Genomic DNA, 19,171 nt, shown 5'->3' on the forward strand with positions numbered 1-19,171 from the left:
AGGTACTTCCCATGGTTTCGGGCAACGCTGACGTCCTGGTTGTACATGACAACGAAAGATCACATGAGAAAACATCAAAAGGAGTATCGACAGTTCCAGGCCGAGATTGGGCCGGAAGTTTTCAAGAGACCCCTGTTAACCCATCGTAATGCAATCACGACAGGATGGAAGAGAGTGGGTAAGATGTCTAGAGACAATACCAAGGCGAGGGAATCGATACTAGAGGAGGACCTGGCGAAGAACGTGAGCTTGAGCCTGCACAACTCCTTTTGTTTGAACCGGGAATCTAGGGTGAAGGCACTACCCAACCAAGCAAAGAGGTTGCAAGAGCAAAGAGAATGGATGCGATCCTACGAACAGCTGAAGGCTTGGGAGGAGATTGTGATTAGCTCCGATGATGAAGAGGAACTGTTGAGACAGTTTGCCGTATCTAGTACTTCAGGGTGCAGTACCTCCAAGGCGAAGAGTGCGAGATGAGCAGGTGGCTCGAATGGATCTTGAGTCTTGAGAGGGAAAGGGGGGCTTGAGCGTGGGTCCGGGTGAAACCAGGATTCACGAAAAAGAAGTTTTAACCAAGCAAATATTGTTATTAATATACTATATTTATTATATAAATGGAAATACTGCATGACAATTTCCTGATTAAATGGGACAAAAGAAATTTTAAATGATTGGCTTAAAAAGCGAGAATTCGAGGGTGCAGGTGTGTGCAGATTTTGATTGCTGTTTAGCGATAGTGTGAAAATTTTACATGGCTGTGAATTTTGGGGTGTAGATAAGCTTAAGTCTGCTGCAAACTTCTGTAAATGACCACTGGCACTGTATCTTGAGTAACACTCGGTTTTCTGGGACTCACTGGCAGAAGACAGCACGCGATGAGGACATCGATCTCGAGTCCGGGGAGTATGTGCCAGTCGGTCATATTTGGAGGTTTGACCTTGAGAGAGACAAAAAAAACACTTGATTTAGGAGAGAAATTTAATTTTTCAAAATTTCGAATGGAGCATGTCATGCACGATTTTCTCGCGATAACTGAAAATCAGAAAAAAGAGAAGTCAGAACAATCGAGTAACAATCGCGGGAAAGTTGCTAAATAAAACGGTGGGAAATTGCTATTCGCAATTTCTGTCATAATAGAACAAGAGTAGAGCTGTCCCATCTAAAACAGAGACGAGAGCATTCCCACGAACTGGATTGTTGTGACTGGAGTACTATTATTAACTGGACCAGAGTGAACCTTCGGTGGAAAGGTGGACAGCTAGAGTGTCCCAATGGTTCACGAGAACTTACAGTCTAGAGTAAAAACTTGTTCTTATTATTAAAACTGACTAACGTTAAACTCATTTTACTTACTTTATTAATTCTTGAGTTGCTTACCGACTTATTTATTTCCTGGTTCTTGAGCGTGCTACAATGTGAGTACTTAATTTAAATTCCTAGAGTGTGTTTTATAATGGTCATGTTGAGGTAAGGCGAGTTTTAGGTTGATCCATCTGAAATGGATCAAGGTTCCACTGTCTAATAAAAAGTAACTTAACGGATTGTTCCAACCCGGTTTTTAACGGCGTTCATGTATTTTGGGTATCTAGAGACCTAAGTATGGGGACGTTTCTAATTCTAGAGTGGGGGATATTTTAGTAGTAGCCTTTAAGCTGTAACGGGTCGTAGTCTCATGTCACAAACGAACCGAACTGGCTCCGACCGTTCTTGAGGTAGAAAAACACAAGAGATGGTGTCCCTGACCCTTGAGCCAGGGGTTATAGGGCCTATTTTTCTTAAACCTCATGTGTGACTGCAGTAGACGAATGTTACACTTTGGTTTTAATGATCATTTCTGACCGTCTGATTTATCTATTTGATCAGCTGTCAGCCGTTTTTAAGCAACCGTCTTTTTTTACAGATCGCTCTGCTATGAACATGCTTTTTGCGTTGACAATTATACAAGGTGAGTTCATCCAATTGTGCCTCTTTATGCATAAAAAGATACTCCAGAAAGCGGAGCGCATTTACAAAACCTATTTTGTAAAGTTTACGATTGGTTTTGCCAGACATTCAACCCTAGGGTAAAAAACAGATTGAGGCTTGCTGCTGTTGACATTTTCAATCGATTTCAGAATAAAATATTTTTGTTGAACCGATCGAACGAAGTGTTTAGGAGTGTGGTTGGTTTCGCTTTGTGAGAAGGTAATGGTAAAATGGATGTCGTTCTGCATGTGTGAGTTGGTGTTTATTTATTGAGAATGAAATAGAGTGAGTGCGCGCTGTAGTTTAAATTATATCACGAGGTTGTACCACAAGGTCAGCGTTTAAGTTAATCTCACTGCCAATGCGAATACGGGCGACTATTGTCGAACGAAACTTGTTTTCTCGAAGAGTAGTTCGTACTTCATATTTGAGTTGTACAATTGATTATATACAACAATTTTTTTACGAATCACTTTCTAGGGGAAGCTAAAAGAAAAGAACCCTTTTCCCGGATTTCCATGGGAAAAGAATCCAGGAAAGTCGGAAGCGCCTGGAAACTACAGTGTGTCTCTCCGAAATACAAACAGAGTCTGTATCAAGGCTCACTTCACGATGACATTCGATATTGAGTATTTCGCGCGCAATCCAGCTACGAATAGGGTAATTGTTTAATATTTGCAGTATTTTCCTCGGATGCAGCAACTTTTTCTATATATACTTTTTCAATTAAAATTTTAGATGCCCCTGTTTTATATTAGATGCTCTGGTTCTTCATTTTCAACTGAGCCTGCACAATCAATTAAGATGATCCAATTCAGATTCAGTTATACATTTGTTCACACTTGCGAAGCGAGTGTTTTAGTACGAACCTTCTTTTTACCAACCTAAGTCGCAAATAAAAGTGCTACTTTTGGTGGCACTTTGAACGATAGGCTGCAGTAGCAGTATAATGTCATATTTGCTTTAACATTTGATTAGTAAAAAGTTAACACAGTTGATGCATATTAATTCATCAAATGAACCGGAAAAACGTTATTTGTTTCAAACAGCAGTACAATGATAAAAAGCTAGATTTCAGAAGTTTTCCAACTAATGTATCTCGCATTTTTTTGAAATGCATAATTTAGACAAATTTGACTTTTTGCTTTCCAATTTCATAAAAAAATTGTATTTTTGTATGTGGTGTCCCTTTTGCGGCATCGAGTTGGCTATTTGTTAGCATATATAGCTTCGTTATTAGTGGCTAAATTTTGGGAATTTAAGCATCCGTGGCTGAGTTCTTGCTTATTCTACACGTAGCCGAGTTTGTGCTTATTCGAGGCTTATTTCTACTTTTTCTTATTTTACTTGATAGAGCTGCTTTTTGGTCGTGTTCTCGCAAGTGTTTGCGAAGCGCAGCTTCGCCTCTGTTAGTATGCTGGGAATATACTTGCCCGCTGTATCAAAACCAAGATGAATCTCATTCTCAACTTGAATAATCTAAAAATCAGTTGTTTTGAAAGTCAAGGGCAATTTTTTTTAAAATGGAAGAAATGGAAAGAAATGAAATGAGCAAATTTTGGAGTCGATCTGCCTGCTTTTCTTTTGTCTTGCTTATTCTCTTATGTAGGACTATATTGAGCTGAAGAAGGGCGACATGCCTTCCAGCCCTTCGTTGATGAACCGAGTTGGAGGTAGGTGCATGAACCAAACCGAGTCGCCCTTCATCTTCTTCCAATGGGACGATGGCTACTACACTCTCAACATCTCCTTCCGGACGCTGCCTCAGGCAACGGGGGATCTGTGGTATGTGCACGAAGTGGTCTTCACTTATGGAATGAACAGTACTAAAGAGTTTCCAAATGTCGCCCATTCTAAAGACAGTAAGTTAGATCACTAACTGTTGTCTGACATAACTTGCGTTTCTAATTTGGGACCTTTGGCTGTTTTCGGCACCTTGTTGCCGAGTTTTTCGTAGCTGTCCACGAATATCGTCTCGAATGCAGTCACCACATTGTAAGCGCTTTTTCCAGTGTTAATGATTGAAGTGATTTATCACTTTTCTAGGTCATTTGTTTTCGCTTTTTTCAGGATTCTGTTTGCACATAATATGGATTTGTTTTTTTTTCGTTTCGATTAACCAGTTCAATTTTTGCGCAGTTCAGTAGCGGGATCTACTTAACAATCTCCCCCCCCCCCCTTATTGTATCTACCAAAGAATCTCCACCCCTGTAAATAAAAACACTAAATTCGCACTAGAGCGTTGTATATAAATTCGAAATTTGATGCATTCTGATTGGTCGGAATTTTGTTGCAAGTAATCTACTTAACAATATCCCCCCTTTCTTGTAAGGGGGGAATGGTTAAGTATATTCTGGTAGCGTGGCGTAGTTTGATGGTACGATGTAGTTTTTTTTCCAACCGAAGTCTCGAATATAAGTGTTATTTTGGTGGCAGTTCTGATTCTCTAGGCTGCTTAAGCAGTATAATAACATGTGATTAGTTTACATTTGATTAGTAATGTGTTAACACACTTGATGCTGTTTTATTCATCAATTGAACCGGAAAAAGCTATTTGCGTCATACAACATAATAATAATTGAAATCCCACTTCAAAATTTTTCCAACTCGATCTATTTCGCCAGATTTTTGGAATGCATGATTTATAACCAATTGGGTTAATATTCAAATCTCAACACTCATTTATTACATGTCTCAATTATATCAATCATTACACGTCTTATTAATCTCAATATTCAAATCTCTTTTATTACATGCAAAGTGTTTTGGCCTTTAGTTAATTACATCCCTAATTATTACAAGAAATTTTTGATTTTTTTGTGAATGTTAAAGTTTTTGTGCATCCGAGTCTTTTCCGCTTTCTCGCTCTGTCTAATTCATTTGTATATGAAAAATTTAGCTAAAAAACTGCTTTTTAAATATTTATCAATATCAAGACTTAGTCGCTCAATCAAATGAGTTTTTGCGTTTAATATAGCATACTTTTGACGGAAGCCATATTACGTGCATAGAGCTAGGCATAATTTTCAAGATGTTTGTATCATTTAATGTGCATTACCTTTTTACACTCGCGAAGCAATGTGTTATAGTAGGAACTTGCTTTTTTTCCAACCTAAAATGCAAGTATTGTTGAGACTCAAAGCAACAATATTTGCTGCATCAAATTGGCAATTCAAAATGATAGGCAATTTGTTGCACTTTTACAGCTCATTGATAACATGTGCTTTGACATTCGAATAGTTATAAGTTTATACAGTTAATGCATTTTTAATTCATCAAGTGAACCAAAGAAAGCTATTCGTCTCAAACATCATAATACTAAAATCTCGATTTTCTGACTCAATATATCTCGCAGCTTTTGGAAATGCATAATTTATTTTTAATGATTTTTTAAAAAAAGTTTTCAATAAAACTTAAATTTTAAAAAGATCTAAAACTTTGAAGATCTCAATCCTGTTGTTGGAAACTGTAAGGGTACTCTCAGGGTTGGGAATCTTGCCTCTGAATATGACTGCTCAAATCTTTGTAGTTTTCGAGATATGACGTTTTTTAAGGATTTTTTCAAAATTTTTAACTTAGAGAACTTAGATATATATAAAAAAAATTACACAAAATTTGAAGTTCCGATCTCTACAGCGAGGTTTTGTCAGTGTACTCTCAGGAGTTGCGAATTTGGCCTCCAAAAAGGACTGCCCAAAACCCGGTAGTTTTTCAGGTATGACGTTTTTGTGATTAAAAAAAATCAGAAAATTTAAATTCAAGTTTTTTCATAAATATTCGAAGTTTCCTTCTAAAACTGTCTGATGGCTATGTGCATTACTTGGCATCATTTGTTGATCAAAAAAAATTCAAAACTACAAGTTTTTTCATTGTACGCGTTTTAATTTTTGCTAATTGTTTTGTGACAACAGTTTTTTTTTACTCTTTAATTCCATATTAAAACTTAAACTTCAATTAAATTACAACGAAACATATATAATACACATATATAAAACACACGAAACAAAATATATCAAGGCTTTTGTCCCATTAATTACAAATGGTTGTATCGATTCTCTGAGCAGATGATTGAATTGTTAAGCGGATGGGTGTTTCAACCTGTGAAATGAAAAGGGGCTCTTGCTGGTTTCTATTCATCGCAAAGAGGGAAATCCTTTTTCTATGAACAATGCCTGAAAAGTAAAATTGTTCAAATTTACACATTGCAGCTTGTTTTAACTAAAGTGGGTATAAGAACACGGTAACGATGAGTGCGATTGAATTAGTGTATGAAAAAGAGTGAAATTGGGATGTCGCGAGCTGCTTGATTTAACCAACATAATTTCGGTATTCCATGCTGGTGTATTTTCATGGCTGAGCCACATGGCAATTATGCAAAGAATGCGGTAAGTCTGTAATTGCGAGACAAGGTAACTGATAGCTGAAAACACTAAAAAATGAGCATTCGCAAAGGACAAATAACTTACCCTTTCTTGATAAAAAAGACCCGTTGCAGGATATTATCAGTCTTTAATTCGGAATTGTCTTTCGGATTTTTCTGAGTATTGGCGCCGTTATATATGAATGTTGAGGGGGGAGCGCGCGCCGAAAAATGATTTTTTGGTCAAAATTTTACAAAAAGTGACTAAAATCGCACTTTTTGGGTTTTTTACAAAATTTTGCATGCGGCGCGGAAAAAAATGATCAAAAATTAGGTCACCAAAAAGCTACGTCACTTTTTTCTCTGATCGATTTGAGCAGCCTCGATTGGTTTAATTTTTTATACTTGCAGTAGCAAGTGTTGCAACCGGGCACTAGACTTATATTCGGTAAATAACTTTGTTCACAGGACCTATTTCACGGCCCTGTCTTTTAACAATTGCGAGCGTAGTGTATTCGTACGAACCTTCTTTTTCCAAGCTAACTCGCAAATAAAAGTGTTCATCGAAAGTGGAAAGTGTTCAATAATTTGGCTCCACTTTTGCTATAATCACGATCTGTTGAATTGGAATTTTTATTGCATCAGTTCTCTGCTTTATTTGTGGCTAGTGTTTGAGAATTGTTCAACCTCCGTGGCTGAGTGGTTTTTCATAAACCTATATTTATAATTCTCTGTACAAATCTCATTCATAATCTCTTGGTCGATAAAAGTTTTCCAATATATTTGTCAATTGATAGAAATTTTACGTCGAATTCGTTCAAATTTTCATTTTCTTTATATTTTAATTTCTTTTGTTAATGTTTTGACTATCAGAACTAATGAAGTCGTTAATGTTTGTTTTTTTTTGGGAAACTTTGATCACCAATCTTTTTCAAGTGATCCATCAAAATCCATTCCACTCTGTGATGATAACTGTTGAGTGACACCTGATTTTATACTTTCGTTCTTCTGAGTTTATTGAGTTTCAAAAACCGTCTGAAAGCTGATTCAAAGCTCGTTCTCATCAGAAAGCTGGTTCTGATCAGTTAGGGTAGGCCGATTTTTTTTGTTCAGATAGCTTTTCTTAAAATTTTTCCTCCTAATTAAAAATGTTTTCACTTTATTCTAGACATCGAATTAGTTACTTTTTATCCAAATCTATTTAGATTGCTTTTGTTAGAATAAGTTTGTGATGTTAATCCAAAGCTGCCTGAAAACTGATTTATATAACTTCTGATCATAAAAGATAATAAGGTTTTTTGTTCATCATTTGGTGTTTTTTTTTCAATCTCTGCGCACCTGTCGATTGTTTTTTTTTCCTCTTTTTCCGAAAAAATGACTGTCACTGGTTGATTACAGAACGTGTTTTGTGATTTTATGCTATGCTGCTAGGTTTGATTGAATTCATAGCAAGGTTCGATAAAAGAGTTCTTACATATTTGTCAAGTGATAGAAGTGTTACGTCAGTTTTGTTCAAATTGTTGATTTTTTGCTGAATTTTTTGATTTTATCTGCTGAATTGCTGGTTTTGTCATTGAAAATTGTTTTGACAATGAAATTGCGTTCCATGCTGTGATGATAATTGTTGATTGACTCCTGATTTTTCACTTTCATTCTTCTGAGTTTATTGAGTTTCAAAAACTGTCTGAAAGCTGATTAAATTATTTTCTGGTCAATTAGGGTAATCCGATTTTTTGCTTCCGATAGTTTTTTAAATTTTGCCTCCTAATTCAAAATGTTTTCACTGTATTCTACGTTACGAATTAGTTACTTTTTATCCAAATCTATTTAGATTGCTTTTGTTAGTATAAGTTTGTGATGTTTACCCAAAGCTGTCTGAAAACTGATCTGGATATTTTCTGATCGTAAAGGTTAATAAGGTTTTTTGTTCATCAATCGGTGCTTTATTTAAATCTCAGCGCACCTGTTCGATTGTTTTTTTTTCACCTTGGTCCGAAAAAATGACTGTCATTGGTTGATAACAGAACATGTTTTTGTGAACTTTTTTGCCAATTGATTCTAGTATGCTATGCTGCTAGGTTTGAACGAATTCATAGCAAGGTTCGATAAAATAGTTCCTACAGATTTGCCAATTGATGGAATTTCTACATCAGTTTTGTTCAAATTGTTGATTTTTTGCTGAATTTTTTGATTTTATCTGCTGAATTGCTGGTTTTGTCATTGAAAATTGTTTTGACAATGAAATTGCGTTCCATGCTGTGATGATAATTGTTGAGTGACTCCTGATTTTTCACTTTCGTTCTTCTGAGTTTATTGAGTTTCAAAAAGGGTAAACCATTTTTTTTTGAGATAGCTTTTTTAAAATTTTGCCTCCTAATTAAAAACGTTTTCACTTTCTTCTACATTTCGAATTAGTTATTTTTTATTCAAATCTATTTAGATTGCTTTTTTTAGAATAAGTTTGTGATGTTTATCCAAAGCTGTCTGAAGACTGATTTAAACAACTTCTGATCATTAAAGATAATAAGTTTTTTTTGTTCATCAATCGGTGTTTTTTTTTTCAATCTCTGCGCACCTATCGATTGTTTTTTTTTCACCTTGTTCCGAAAAAATGACTGTCACTGGTTAATTACAGAACGTTTTTGTTGTTTTATCCCACTTGATTCTAGTGTGTTATGCTGCTAGGTTTGAACGAATTCATAGCAAGGTTCGATGAAAGATTTCCTACATATTTGTCAATTGATAGAAGTTTTACATCAGTTTTGTTCTAAATTTTGATATCTTCGATTTTTTCTGAAGTTTTTGTTTTTCTCTACTGAAATGCTTGTTTTTGTCATCGAAAGTTTTTTTGACTATGAAATTGCATTCCATGCTGTGATGATAATAGTTGAGTGACTCCTGATTTATCACTTTCGTTCTTCTGAGTTTTTTGAGTTTCAAAAAGGGTAAACCAATTTTTTTTCAGATAGCTTTTTTTAAATTTTGCCTCCTAAATAAAAACGTTTTTACTTTTTTCTACATTTCGAATTAGTTATTTTTTATCCAAATCTATTTAGAGATTGCTTTATTTAAAATAGGTTTGTGATGTTTACCCAAAGCTGTCTAAAAACTGATTTAAAAAACTTCTGATCATAACGAAGAATAAGGTTTTTTGTTCATCAATCGGTGTTTTTTTTTCAATCTCTGCGCACCTGTTCGATTGTTTTTTTCACCTTGTTCCGAAAAAATGACTGTCACTGGTTAATTACAGAACGTTTTTTGTTGTTTTATGCCACTTGATTCTAGTGTGCTATGGTGCTAGATTTGAACGAATTCATAGCAAGTTTCGATAAAAGTTTTCCTACATATTTGTCAATTGATAGAAGTCTTGCGTCAGTTTTGTTCTAATTTTTGATATCTTTGATTTTTTCTGAAGTTTTTTATTTTCTCTGCTGAAATGTTTGTTTTTGTCATTGAAAATTGTTTTGACTGTGAAATTGCATTCCATGCTGTGATGATAATTGTTGAATGACTCCTGATTTTTCATTATCGTTCTCCGGAGTTTATTGAGTTTCAAAACCGTCTGAAAGCTGATTTAATCAAATTCTGATCAGTTAGGGTAATCAGATTTTTTGTTCAGATAGTTTTCTGTTCAAGTTCTCTCTCCGAAGTAAACTTGTTTTCACTTTATTCTATAATCCGTAATTGTTACTTTTCATCTAAATTTATTTAGGTTGCTTTTGTAGAATAAGTTTGTGATGTTTACCCAAAGCTGTCTGAAAACTGATTTAAATAACTTCTGATCATAAAAGATAATAAGGGATTTTTGTCCCTCAATCGGTGTTTTTTTTTAAATCTCTGCGCACCTGTTCGATTGTTTTTTTTTTCACCTTGTTCCGAAAAAATGACTGTCACTGTTTAATTACAGAACGTTTTTTGTTGTTTCATGCCACTTGATTCTAGTGTGCTATGCTGCTAGATTTGAACGAATTCATAGCAAGTTTCGATAAAAGATTTCCTACATATTTGTCAATTGATAGAAGTTTTACGCCAGTTTTGTTCTTATTTTTGATATCTATGATTTTTGCTGAAGTTTCTGATTTTCTCTGCTGAACTGCTTGTTCTTGTCCTTGAAAATTCTTTTGACTATGAAATTTTCTTTCCATGAGGTGATGATAATTGTTGAGTGACTCCTGATTTTTCACTTTCGTTCTTCTGAGTTTATTGATATTCAAAAACCGTCTGAAAGCTGATTCAAAGCTCGTTTTGATCAGAAAGCTGGTTCTGATCAGTTAGGGTAGTCCGATTTTTTTTGTTCAGATAGCTTTTCCTAAAATTTTTCCTCCTAACTAAAAATCTTTTCACTTTATTTTACACATCGAATTAGTTACTTTTTATCCAAATCTATTTAGAATGCTTTTTTTAGAATAAGTTTGTGATGTTTACCCAAAGCTGTCTGAAAACTGATTTAAATGACTTCTGATCATAAAGGATAAAAAGGTTTTTTTTTGTGAATCAATCGGTGTTCTTTTCAATCTCTGCGCACCTGTTCGATTGGTTTTTTGCACCTTGTTCCGAAAAAATGACTGTCACTGGTTGATTACAGAACGTTTTTGTGATTTTATGCCAATTGATTCTAGTGTGCTTTGCTGCTAGGTTTGAACGAATTCATAGCAAGGTTCGATAAAAGATTTCCTACATATTTGTCAATTGATAGAAGTTCTACGTCAGTTTTGTTCAAAATTTTGATATCTTTGATTTTTTCTGAAGTTTTTGTTTTTCTCTGCTGAAATGCTTGTTTTTGTCTTTGAAAATTGTTTTGACTATGAAATTGCATTCCATGCTGTGATGATAATTGTTGAGTGACTCCTGATTTATCACTTTCGTTCTTCTGAGTTTTTTGAGTTTCAAAAACTGTCTGAAAACTGAGTAAATTATTTTCTGGACAGTTAGGGTAATCCGATTTGTTGTTGAGATAGTTTTTTTTAAATTTTGCCTCCTAAATAAAAATGTTTTTACTTTTTTCTACATTTCGAATTAGTTAATTTTTATCCAAATCTATTTAGAGATTGCTTTATTTAAAATAGATTTGTGATGTTTACCCAAAGCTGTCTAAAAACTGATTTAAATAACTTCTGATCATAACGAAGAATAAGGTTTTTTGTTCATCAATCGGTGTTTTTTTTTCAATCTCTGCGCACCTGTTCGATTGTTTTTTTCACCTTGTTCCGAAAAAATGACTGTCACTGGTTAATTACAGAACGTTTTTTGTTGTTTTATGCCACTTGATTCTAGTGTGCTATGCTGCTAGATTTGAACGAATTCATAGCAAGTTTCGATAAAAGTTTTCCTACATATTTGTCAATTGATAGAAGTCTTGCGTCAGTTATATTCTAATTTTTGATATCTTTGATTTTTTCTGAAGTTTTTTATTTTCTCTGCTTAAATGCTTGTTTTTGTCATTGAAAACTGTTTTGACTGTGAAATTGCATTCCATGCTGTGATGATAATTGTTGAATGACTCCTGATTTTTCATTATCGTTCTCCGGAGTTTATTGAGTTTCAAAACTGTCTGAAAGCTGATTTAATCAAATTCTGATCAGTTAGGGTAATCAGATTTTTTGTTCAGATAGTTTTCTGTTCAAGTTCTCTCTCCGAAGTAAACTTGTTTTCACTTTATTCTATAATCCGTATTTGTTACTTTTCATCTAAATTTATTTAGATTGCTTTTGTAGAATAAGTTTGTGATGTTTACCCAAAGCTGTCTGAAAACTGATTTAAGTAACTTCTGATCATAAAAGATAATACGGGATTTTTGTCCCTCAATCGGTGTTTTTTTTCAATCTCTGCGCACCTGTTCGATTTTTTTTTTCACCTTGTTCCGAAAAAATGACTGTCACTGGTTAATTACAGAACGTTTTCTGTTGTTTTATGCCACTGTATTCTAGTGTGCTATGCTGCTAGATTTGAACGAATTCATAGCAAGTTTCGATAAAAGTTTTCCTACATATTTGTCAATTGATAGAAGTCTTGCGTCAGTTATGTTCTAATTTTTGATATCTTTGATTTTTTCGGAAGTTTTTTATTTTCTCTGCTTAAATGCTTGTTTTTGTCATTGAAAACTGTTTTGACTGTGAAATTGCATTCCATGCTGTGATGATAATTGTTGAATGACTCCTGATTTTTCATTATCGTTCTCCGGAGTTTATTGAGTTTCAAAACTGTCTGAAAGCTGATTTAATCAAATTCTGATCAGTTAGGGTAATCAGATTTTTTGTTCAGATAGTTTTCTGTTCAAGTTCTCTCTCCGAAGTAAACTTGTTTTCACTTTATTCTATAATCCGTATTTGTTACTTTTCATCTAAATTTATTTAGGTTGCTTTTGTAGAATAAGTTTGATGTTTACCCAAAGCTGTCTGAAAACTGATTTAAATAACTTCTGATCATAAAAGATAATAAGGGATTTTTGTCCCTCAATCGGTGTTTTTTTTAAAATCTCTGCGCACCTGTTCGATTGTTTTTTTTTCACCTTGTTCCGAAAAAATGACTGTCACTGTTTAATTACAGAACGTTTTTTGTTGTTTCATGCCACTTGATTCTAGTGTGCTATGCTGCTAGATTTGAACGAATTCATAGCAAGTTTCGATAAAAGATTTCCTACATATTTGTCAATTGATAGAAGTTTTACGCCAGTTTTGTTCTTATTTTTGATATCTATGATTTTTGCTGAAGTTTCTGATTTTCTCTGCTGAACTGCTTGTTCTTGTCCTTGAAAATTCTTTTGACTATGAAATTTTCTTTCCATGAGGTGATGATAATTGTTGAGTGACTCCTGATTTTTCACTTTCGTTCTTCTGAGTTTATTGATATTCAAAAACCGTCTGAAAGCTGATTCAAAGCTCGTTTTGATCAGAAAGCTGGTTCTGATCAGTTAGGGTAGTCCGATTTTTTTTTGTTCAGATAGCTTTTCCTAAAATTTTTCCTCCTAACTAAAAATCTTTTCACTTTATTTTACACATCGAATTAGTTACTTTTTATCCAAATCTATTTAGAATGCTTTTTTTAGAATAAGTTTGTGATGTTTACCCAAAGCTGTCTGAAAACTGATTTAAATGACTTCTGATCATAAAGGATAAAAAGGTTTTTTTTTGTGAATCAATCGGTGTTCTTTTCAATCTCTGCGCACCTGTTCGATTGGTTTTTTGCACCTTGTTCCGAAAAAATGACTGTCACTGGTTGATTACAGAACGTTTTTGTGATTTTATGCCAATTGATTCTAGTGTGCTTTGCTGCTAGGTTTGAACGAATTCATAGCAAGGTTCGATAAAAGATTTCCTACATATTTGTCAATTGATAGAAGTTTTACGTCAGTTTTGTTCAAAATTTTGATATCTTTGATTTTTTCTGAAGTTTTTGTTTTTCTCTGCTGAAATGCTTGTTTTTGTCTTTGAAAATTGTTTTGACTATGAAATTGCATTCCATGCTGTGATGATAATTGTTGAGTGACTCCTGATTTATCACTTTCGTTCTTCTGAGTTTTTTGAGTTTCAAAAACTGTCTGAAAACTGAGTAAATTATTTTCTGGACAGTTAGGGTAATCCGATTTGTTGTTGAGATAGTTTTTTTTAAATTTTGCCTCCTAAATAAAAATGTTTTTACTTTTTTCTACATTTCGAATTAGTTAATTTTTATCCAAATCTATTTAGAGATTGCTTTATTTAAAATAGATATGTGATGTTTACCCAAAGCTGTCTAAAAACTGATTTAAATAACTTCTGATCATAACGAAGAATAAGGTTTTTTGTTCATCAATCGGTGTTTTTTTTCAATCTCTGCGCACCTGTTCGATTGTTTTTTTCACCTTGTTCCGAAAAAATGACTGTCACTGGTTAATTACAGAACGTTTTTTGTTGTTTTATGCCACTTGATTCTAGTGTGCTATGCTGCTAGATTTGAACGAATTCATAGCAAGTTTCGATAAAAGTTTTCCTACATATTTGTCAATTGATAGAAGTCTTGCGTCAGTTATATTCTAATTTTTGATATCTTTGATTTTTTCTGAAGTTTTTTATTTTCTCTGCTTAAATGCTTGTTTTTGTCATTGAAAACTGTTTTGACTGTGAAATTGCATTCCATGCTGTGATGATAATTGTTGAATGACTCTGATTTTTCATTATCGTTCTCCGGAGTTTATTGAGTTTCAAAACTGTCTGAAAGCTGATTTAATCAAATTCTGATCAGTTAGGGTAATCAGATTTTTTGTTCAGATAGTTTTCTGTTCAAGTTCTCTCTCCGAAGTAAACTTGTTTTCACTTTATTCTATAATCCGTATTTGTTACTTTTCATCTAAATTTATTTAGATTGCTTTTGTAGAATAAGTTTGTGATGTTTACCCAAAGCTGTCTGAAAACTGATTTAAGTAACTTCTGATCATAAAAGATAATACGGGATTTTTGTCCCTCAATCGGTGTTTTTTTCAATCTCTGCGCACCTGTTCGATTTTTTTTTTCACCTTGTTCCGAAAAAATGACTGTCACTGGTTAATTACAGAACGTTTTCTGTTGTTTTATGCCACTGTATTCTAGTGTGCTATGCTGCTAGATTTGAACGAATTCATAGCAAGTTTCGATAAAAGTTTTCCTACATATTTGTCAATTGATAGAAGTCTTGCGTCAGTTATGTTCTAATTTTTGATATCTTTGATTTTTTCGGAAGTTTTTTATTTTCTCTGCTTAAATGCTTGTTTTTGTCATTGAAAACTGTTTTGACTGTGAAATTGCATTCCATGCTGTGATGATAATTGTTGAATGACTCCTGATTTTTCATTATCGTTCTCCGAAGTTTATTGAGTTTCAAAACTGTCTGAAAGCTGATTTAATCAAATTCTGATCAGTTAGGGTAATCAGATTTTTTGTTCAGATAGTTTTCTGTTCAAGTTCTCTCTCCGAAGTAAACTTGTTTTCACTTTATTCTATAATCCGTATTTGTTACTTTTCATCTAAATTTATTTAGGTTGCTTTTGTAGAATAAGTTTGATGTTTACCCAAAGCTGTCTGAAAACTGATTTAAATAACTTCTGATCATAAAAGATAATAAGGGATTTTTGTCAATCGGTGTTTTTTTTCAATCTCTGCGCACCTGTTCGATTGTTTTTTTTTCACCTTGTTCCGAAAAAATGACTGTCACTGTTTAATTACAGAACGTTTTTTGTTGTTTTATGCCACTTGATTCTAGTGTGTTATGCTGCTAGAATTGAACGAATTCATAGCAAGTTTCGATAAAAGATTTCCTGCATATTTGTCAATTGATAGAAGTTTTATGCCAGTTTTGTTCTTATTTTTGATATCTATGATTTTTGTTGAAGTTTCTGATTTTCTCTGCTGAACTGCTTGTTTTTGTCCTTGAAAATTCTTTTGACTATGAAATTTCATTCCATGATGTGATGATAATTGTTGAGTGACTCCTGATTTTTCACTTTCGTTCTTCTGAGTTAATTGATATTCAAAAACTGTCTGAAAGCTAATTCAAAGCTCGTTCTGATCAGAAAGCTGGTTCTGATCAGTTAGGGTGGTCCGATTTTTGTTCAGATGGCTTTTAAAAATTTTTTCCTAATTAAAAATGTTTTAATTTTATTTTACACATCGAATGAGTTTTTTTATCCAAATCTATTTAGAATGCTTTTTTAGAATAAGTTTGTGATGTTTACCCAAAGCTGTCTGAAAACTGATTTAAATGACTTCTGATCATAAAGGATAATAAGGTTTTTTGTGAATCAATCGGTGTTCTTTTCAATCTCTGCGCACCTGTTCGATTGGTTTTTTGCACCTTGTTCCGAAAAAATGACTGTCACTGGTTGATTACAGAACGTTTTTTGTGATTTTATGCCAATTGATTCTAGTGTGCTTTGCTGCTAAGTTTGAACGAATTCATAGCAAGGTTCGATAAAAGATTTCCTACATATTTGTCAATTGATAGAAGTTTTACGTCAGTTTTGTTCAAAGTTTTGATATCTTTTATTTTTTCTGAAGTTTTTGTTTTTCTCTGCTGAAATGCTTGTTTTTGTCATTAAAAATTGTTTTGACTATGAAATTGCATTCCATGCTGTGATGATAATTGTTGAGTGACTCCTGACTTTTCACTTTCGTTCTTCTGAGTTTATTGAGTTTCAAAAAGGGTAATCCGATTTTTTTTTGAGATAGCTTTTTTTTAAATTTTGCCTCCTAATTAAAAACGTTTTCACTTTCTTCTACATTTCGAATTAGTTATTTTTTATTCAAATCTATTTAGATTGCTTTTTTTAGAATAAGTTTGTTTATTTTTCACCTTCTTCCGAAAAAATTACTGTCACTGGTTAATTACAGAACGTTTTTTGTTTTATGCCACTTGATTCTAGTGTGCTATGCTGCTAGATTTGAACGAATTCATAGCAGGCTTCGATAAAAAATTTCCTACATATTTGTCAATTGATAGAAGTTTAACGCCAGTTTTGTTCTTATTTTTGATATATATGATTTTTTCTGAAGGTTTTGATTTTCTATGCTGAACTGCTGGTTTTTGTCCTTGAAAATTATTTTGACTATGAAATTTCATTCTTATTTTGTGATGTTAATTGTTGAATGACTCCTGATTTTTCGTTCTTCTGAGTTTATTGAGCTTCAAAACTGTCTGAAAGCTGATTTATTCAAATTCTGATCAGTTCGGGTAATCAGATTTTATGTTCAGATAGCTTTCTGTTTAAGTTCTTCCTCCGAAGTAAACTTGTTTTCACTTTATTCTACTTTTCGTATTAGTTACTTTTTATCTAATTAAATTTAGATTGCTTATGAGAATAGGTTTGAGATGTTTACCCACAGCTGTCTGAAAACTGATTTAAGTAACTTCTGATCATAAAGGATATTAAGGGATTTTTGTCCCTCAATCGGTGTTTTTTTTTCAATTTCTGCGCACCTGTTTATTGTTTTTTTCACCTCGTTCCGAAAAAATGACTGTCTTTGGTTGATTACAGAAAGTGTTTTTTTGTGAAGTTTTTTGCCAATTGATTCTAGTGTGCTATGCTGCTAGGTTTGAACGAATTCATAGCAAGGTTCGATAAAAGATTTCCTACATATTTGTCAATTGATAGAAGTTTTACATCAGTTTCGTTCTAAATTTTGATATCTTTGATATTTTCTGAAGTTTTTGATTTTCTCTGCTGAAATGCTTGTTTTTGTCATTAAAAATTGTTGAATGACTCCTGATTTTTCGTTCTTCGGAGTTTATTGAGCTTCAAAACTGCCTGAAAGCCGATTTAATCAAATTTTGATCAGTTAGGGTAATCAGATTTTTTGTTCAGATAGCTTTCTGTTTAAGTTCTCCCTCCGAAGTAAACTTGTTTTCACTTTATTCTACATTTCGTAATAGTTACTTTGTATCTAAATAAATTTAGATTTTTTGTGTGTAATAAGTTTGTGATGTTTACCCAAAGCTGTCTGAAAACTGATTTAAGTAACTTCTGATCGTAAAGGATAATAAGGGATTTTTGTCCTTCAATCAGTGTTTTTTTTTTCAATCTCTGCACACCTGTCGATTGTTTTTTTTGTCACCTTGTTCCGAAAAAGTGACTGTCACTCGTTGATTACAGAAGGTGTTTTTGTGAACTTTTTAGCCAATTGATTCTAGTGTGCTATGCTGCTAGGTTTGAACGAAGTTGTAGCCATTTTCGATAAAAGAATTCCTACATATATGTCAAATGATAGAAGTTTTACATCGGTTTTGTTCAAAGTTGTGATTTTTTGGTTTTTTGCTGAAGTTTTTAATTTTCTCTGCTGATTTGCTGCTTTTGTCATTGAAATTTGTTTTGATTATGAAATTGTTTCCATGCTGTGATGATAATTGTTGAGTGACTCCTGATTTTTCACTTTCGTTCTTCTGAGTTTTTTGAGTTTCAAAAAGGGTAATCCGATTTTTTGTTGATAGCTTTTTTTAGTTCTGCCTCCTAATTGAAAACGTTTTCACTTTATTCTACATTTCGAATTGGTTATTTTTTATCCAAATCTATTTAGAATGCTTTTTTTAGAATAAGTTTGTGATGTTTACCCAAAGCTGTCTGAAAACTGATTTAAATGACTTCTGATCATAAAGGATAATAAGGTTTTTTGTGAATCAATCGGTGTTCTTTTCAATCTCTGCGCACCTGTTCGATTGGTTTTTTGCACCTTGTTCCGAAAAAATGACTGTCACTGGTTGATTACAGAACGTTTTTTGTGTTTTTTTTTCCAATTGATTTTTGTGTGCTTTGCTGCTAGGTTTGAACGAATTCATAGCAAGGTTCGATAAAAGATTTCCTACATATTTGTCAATTGATAGAAGTTTTACGTCAGTTTTGTTCAAAATTTTGATATCTTTGATTTTTTCTAAAGTTTTTGTTTTTCTCTGCTGAAATGCTTGTTTTTGTCATTGAAAATTGTTTTGACTATGAAATTGCATTCCATGCTGTGATGATAATTGTTGAGTGACTCCTGATTTATCACTTTCGTTCTTCTGAGTTTATTGAGTTTCAAAAAGGGTAAACCAATTTTTTTTGAGATAGCTTTTTTTAAATTTTGCCTCCTAAATAAAAACGTTTTTACTTTTTTCTACATTTCGAATTAGTTATTTTTTATCCAAATCTATTTAGAGATTGCTTTATTTAAAATAGGTTTGTGATGTTTACCCAAAGCTGTCTAAAAACTGATTTAAAAAACTTCTGATCATAACGAAGAATAAGGTTTTTTGTGAATCAATCGGTGTTCTTTTCAATCTCTGCGCACCTGTTCGATTGGTTTTTTGCACCTTGTTCCGAAAAAATGACTGTCACTGGTTGATTACAGAACGTTTTTTGTGTTTTTT

General features: G+C 33.2%; 1 protein-coding gene across 2 annotated transcripts in view; it reads left to right on the forward strand.

The window, feature by feature from the left end:
• Positions 1-1,852: 1,852 nt before the first annotated feature.
• Positions 1,853-19,171, forward strand: part of LOC134839328 (uncharacterized) — an 88,887-nt gene continuing 71,568 nt past the window's right edge. The window contains exons 1-4 of one of the 2 annotated variants that reach the window (XM_063854838.1): positions 1,869-1,945; positions 2,156-2,184; positions 2,446-2,625; positions 3,575-3,827. In XM_063854838.1, coding sequence (XP_063710908.1) covers positions 1,912-1,945; positions 2,156-2,184; positions 2,446-2,625; positions 3,575-3,827 — 496 coding nt within the window. In that variant the 5' untranslated portion in view covers positions 1,869-1,911. Of the gene's footprint in view, positions 1,946-2,155; positions 2,185-2,445; positions 2,626-3,574; positions 3,828-19,171 lie in introns of both variants that reach the window. The other variant, XM_063854839.1, reaches the window with a different exon arrangement.

This window comes from Symsagittifera roscoffensis, chromosome 2 (genome assembly GCF_963678635.1).
Source record: "Symsagittifera roscoffensis chromosome 2, txSymRosc1.1, whole genome shotgun sequence".
Lineage (NCBI taxonomy): Eukaryota > Metazoa > Xenacoelomorpha > Acoela > Convolutidae > Symsagittifera > Symsagittifera roscoffensis.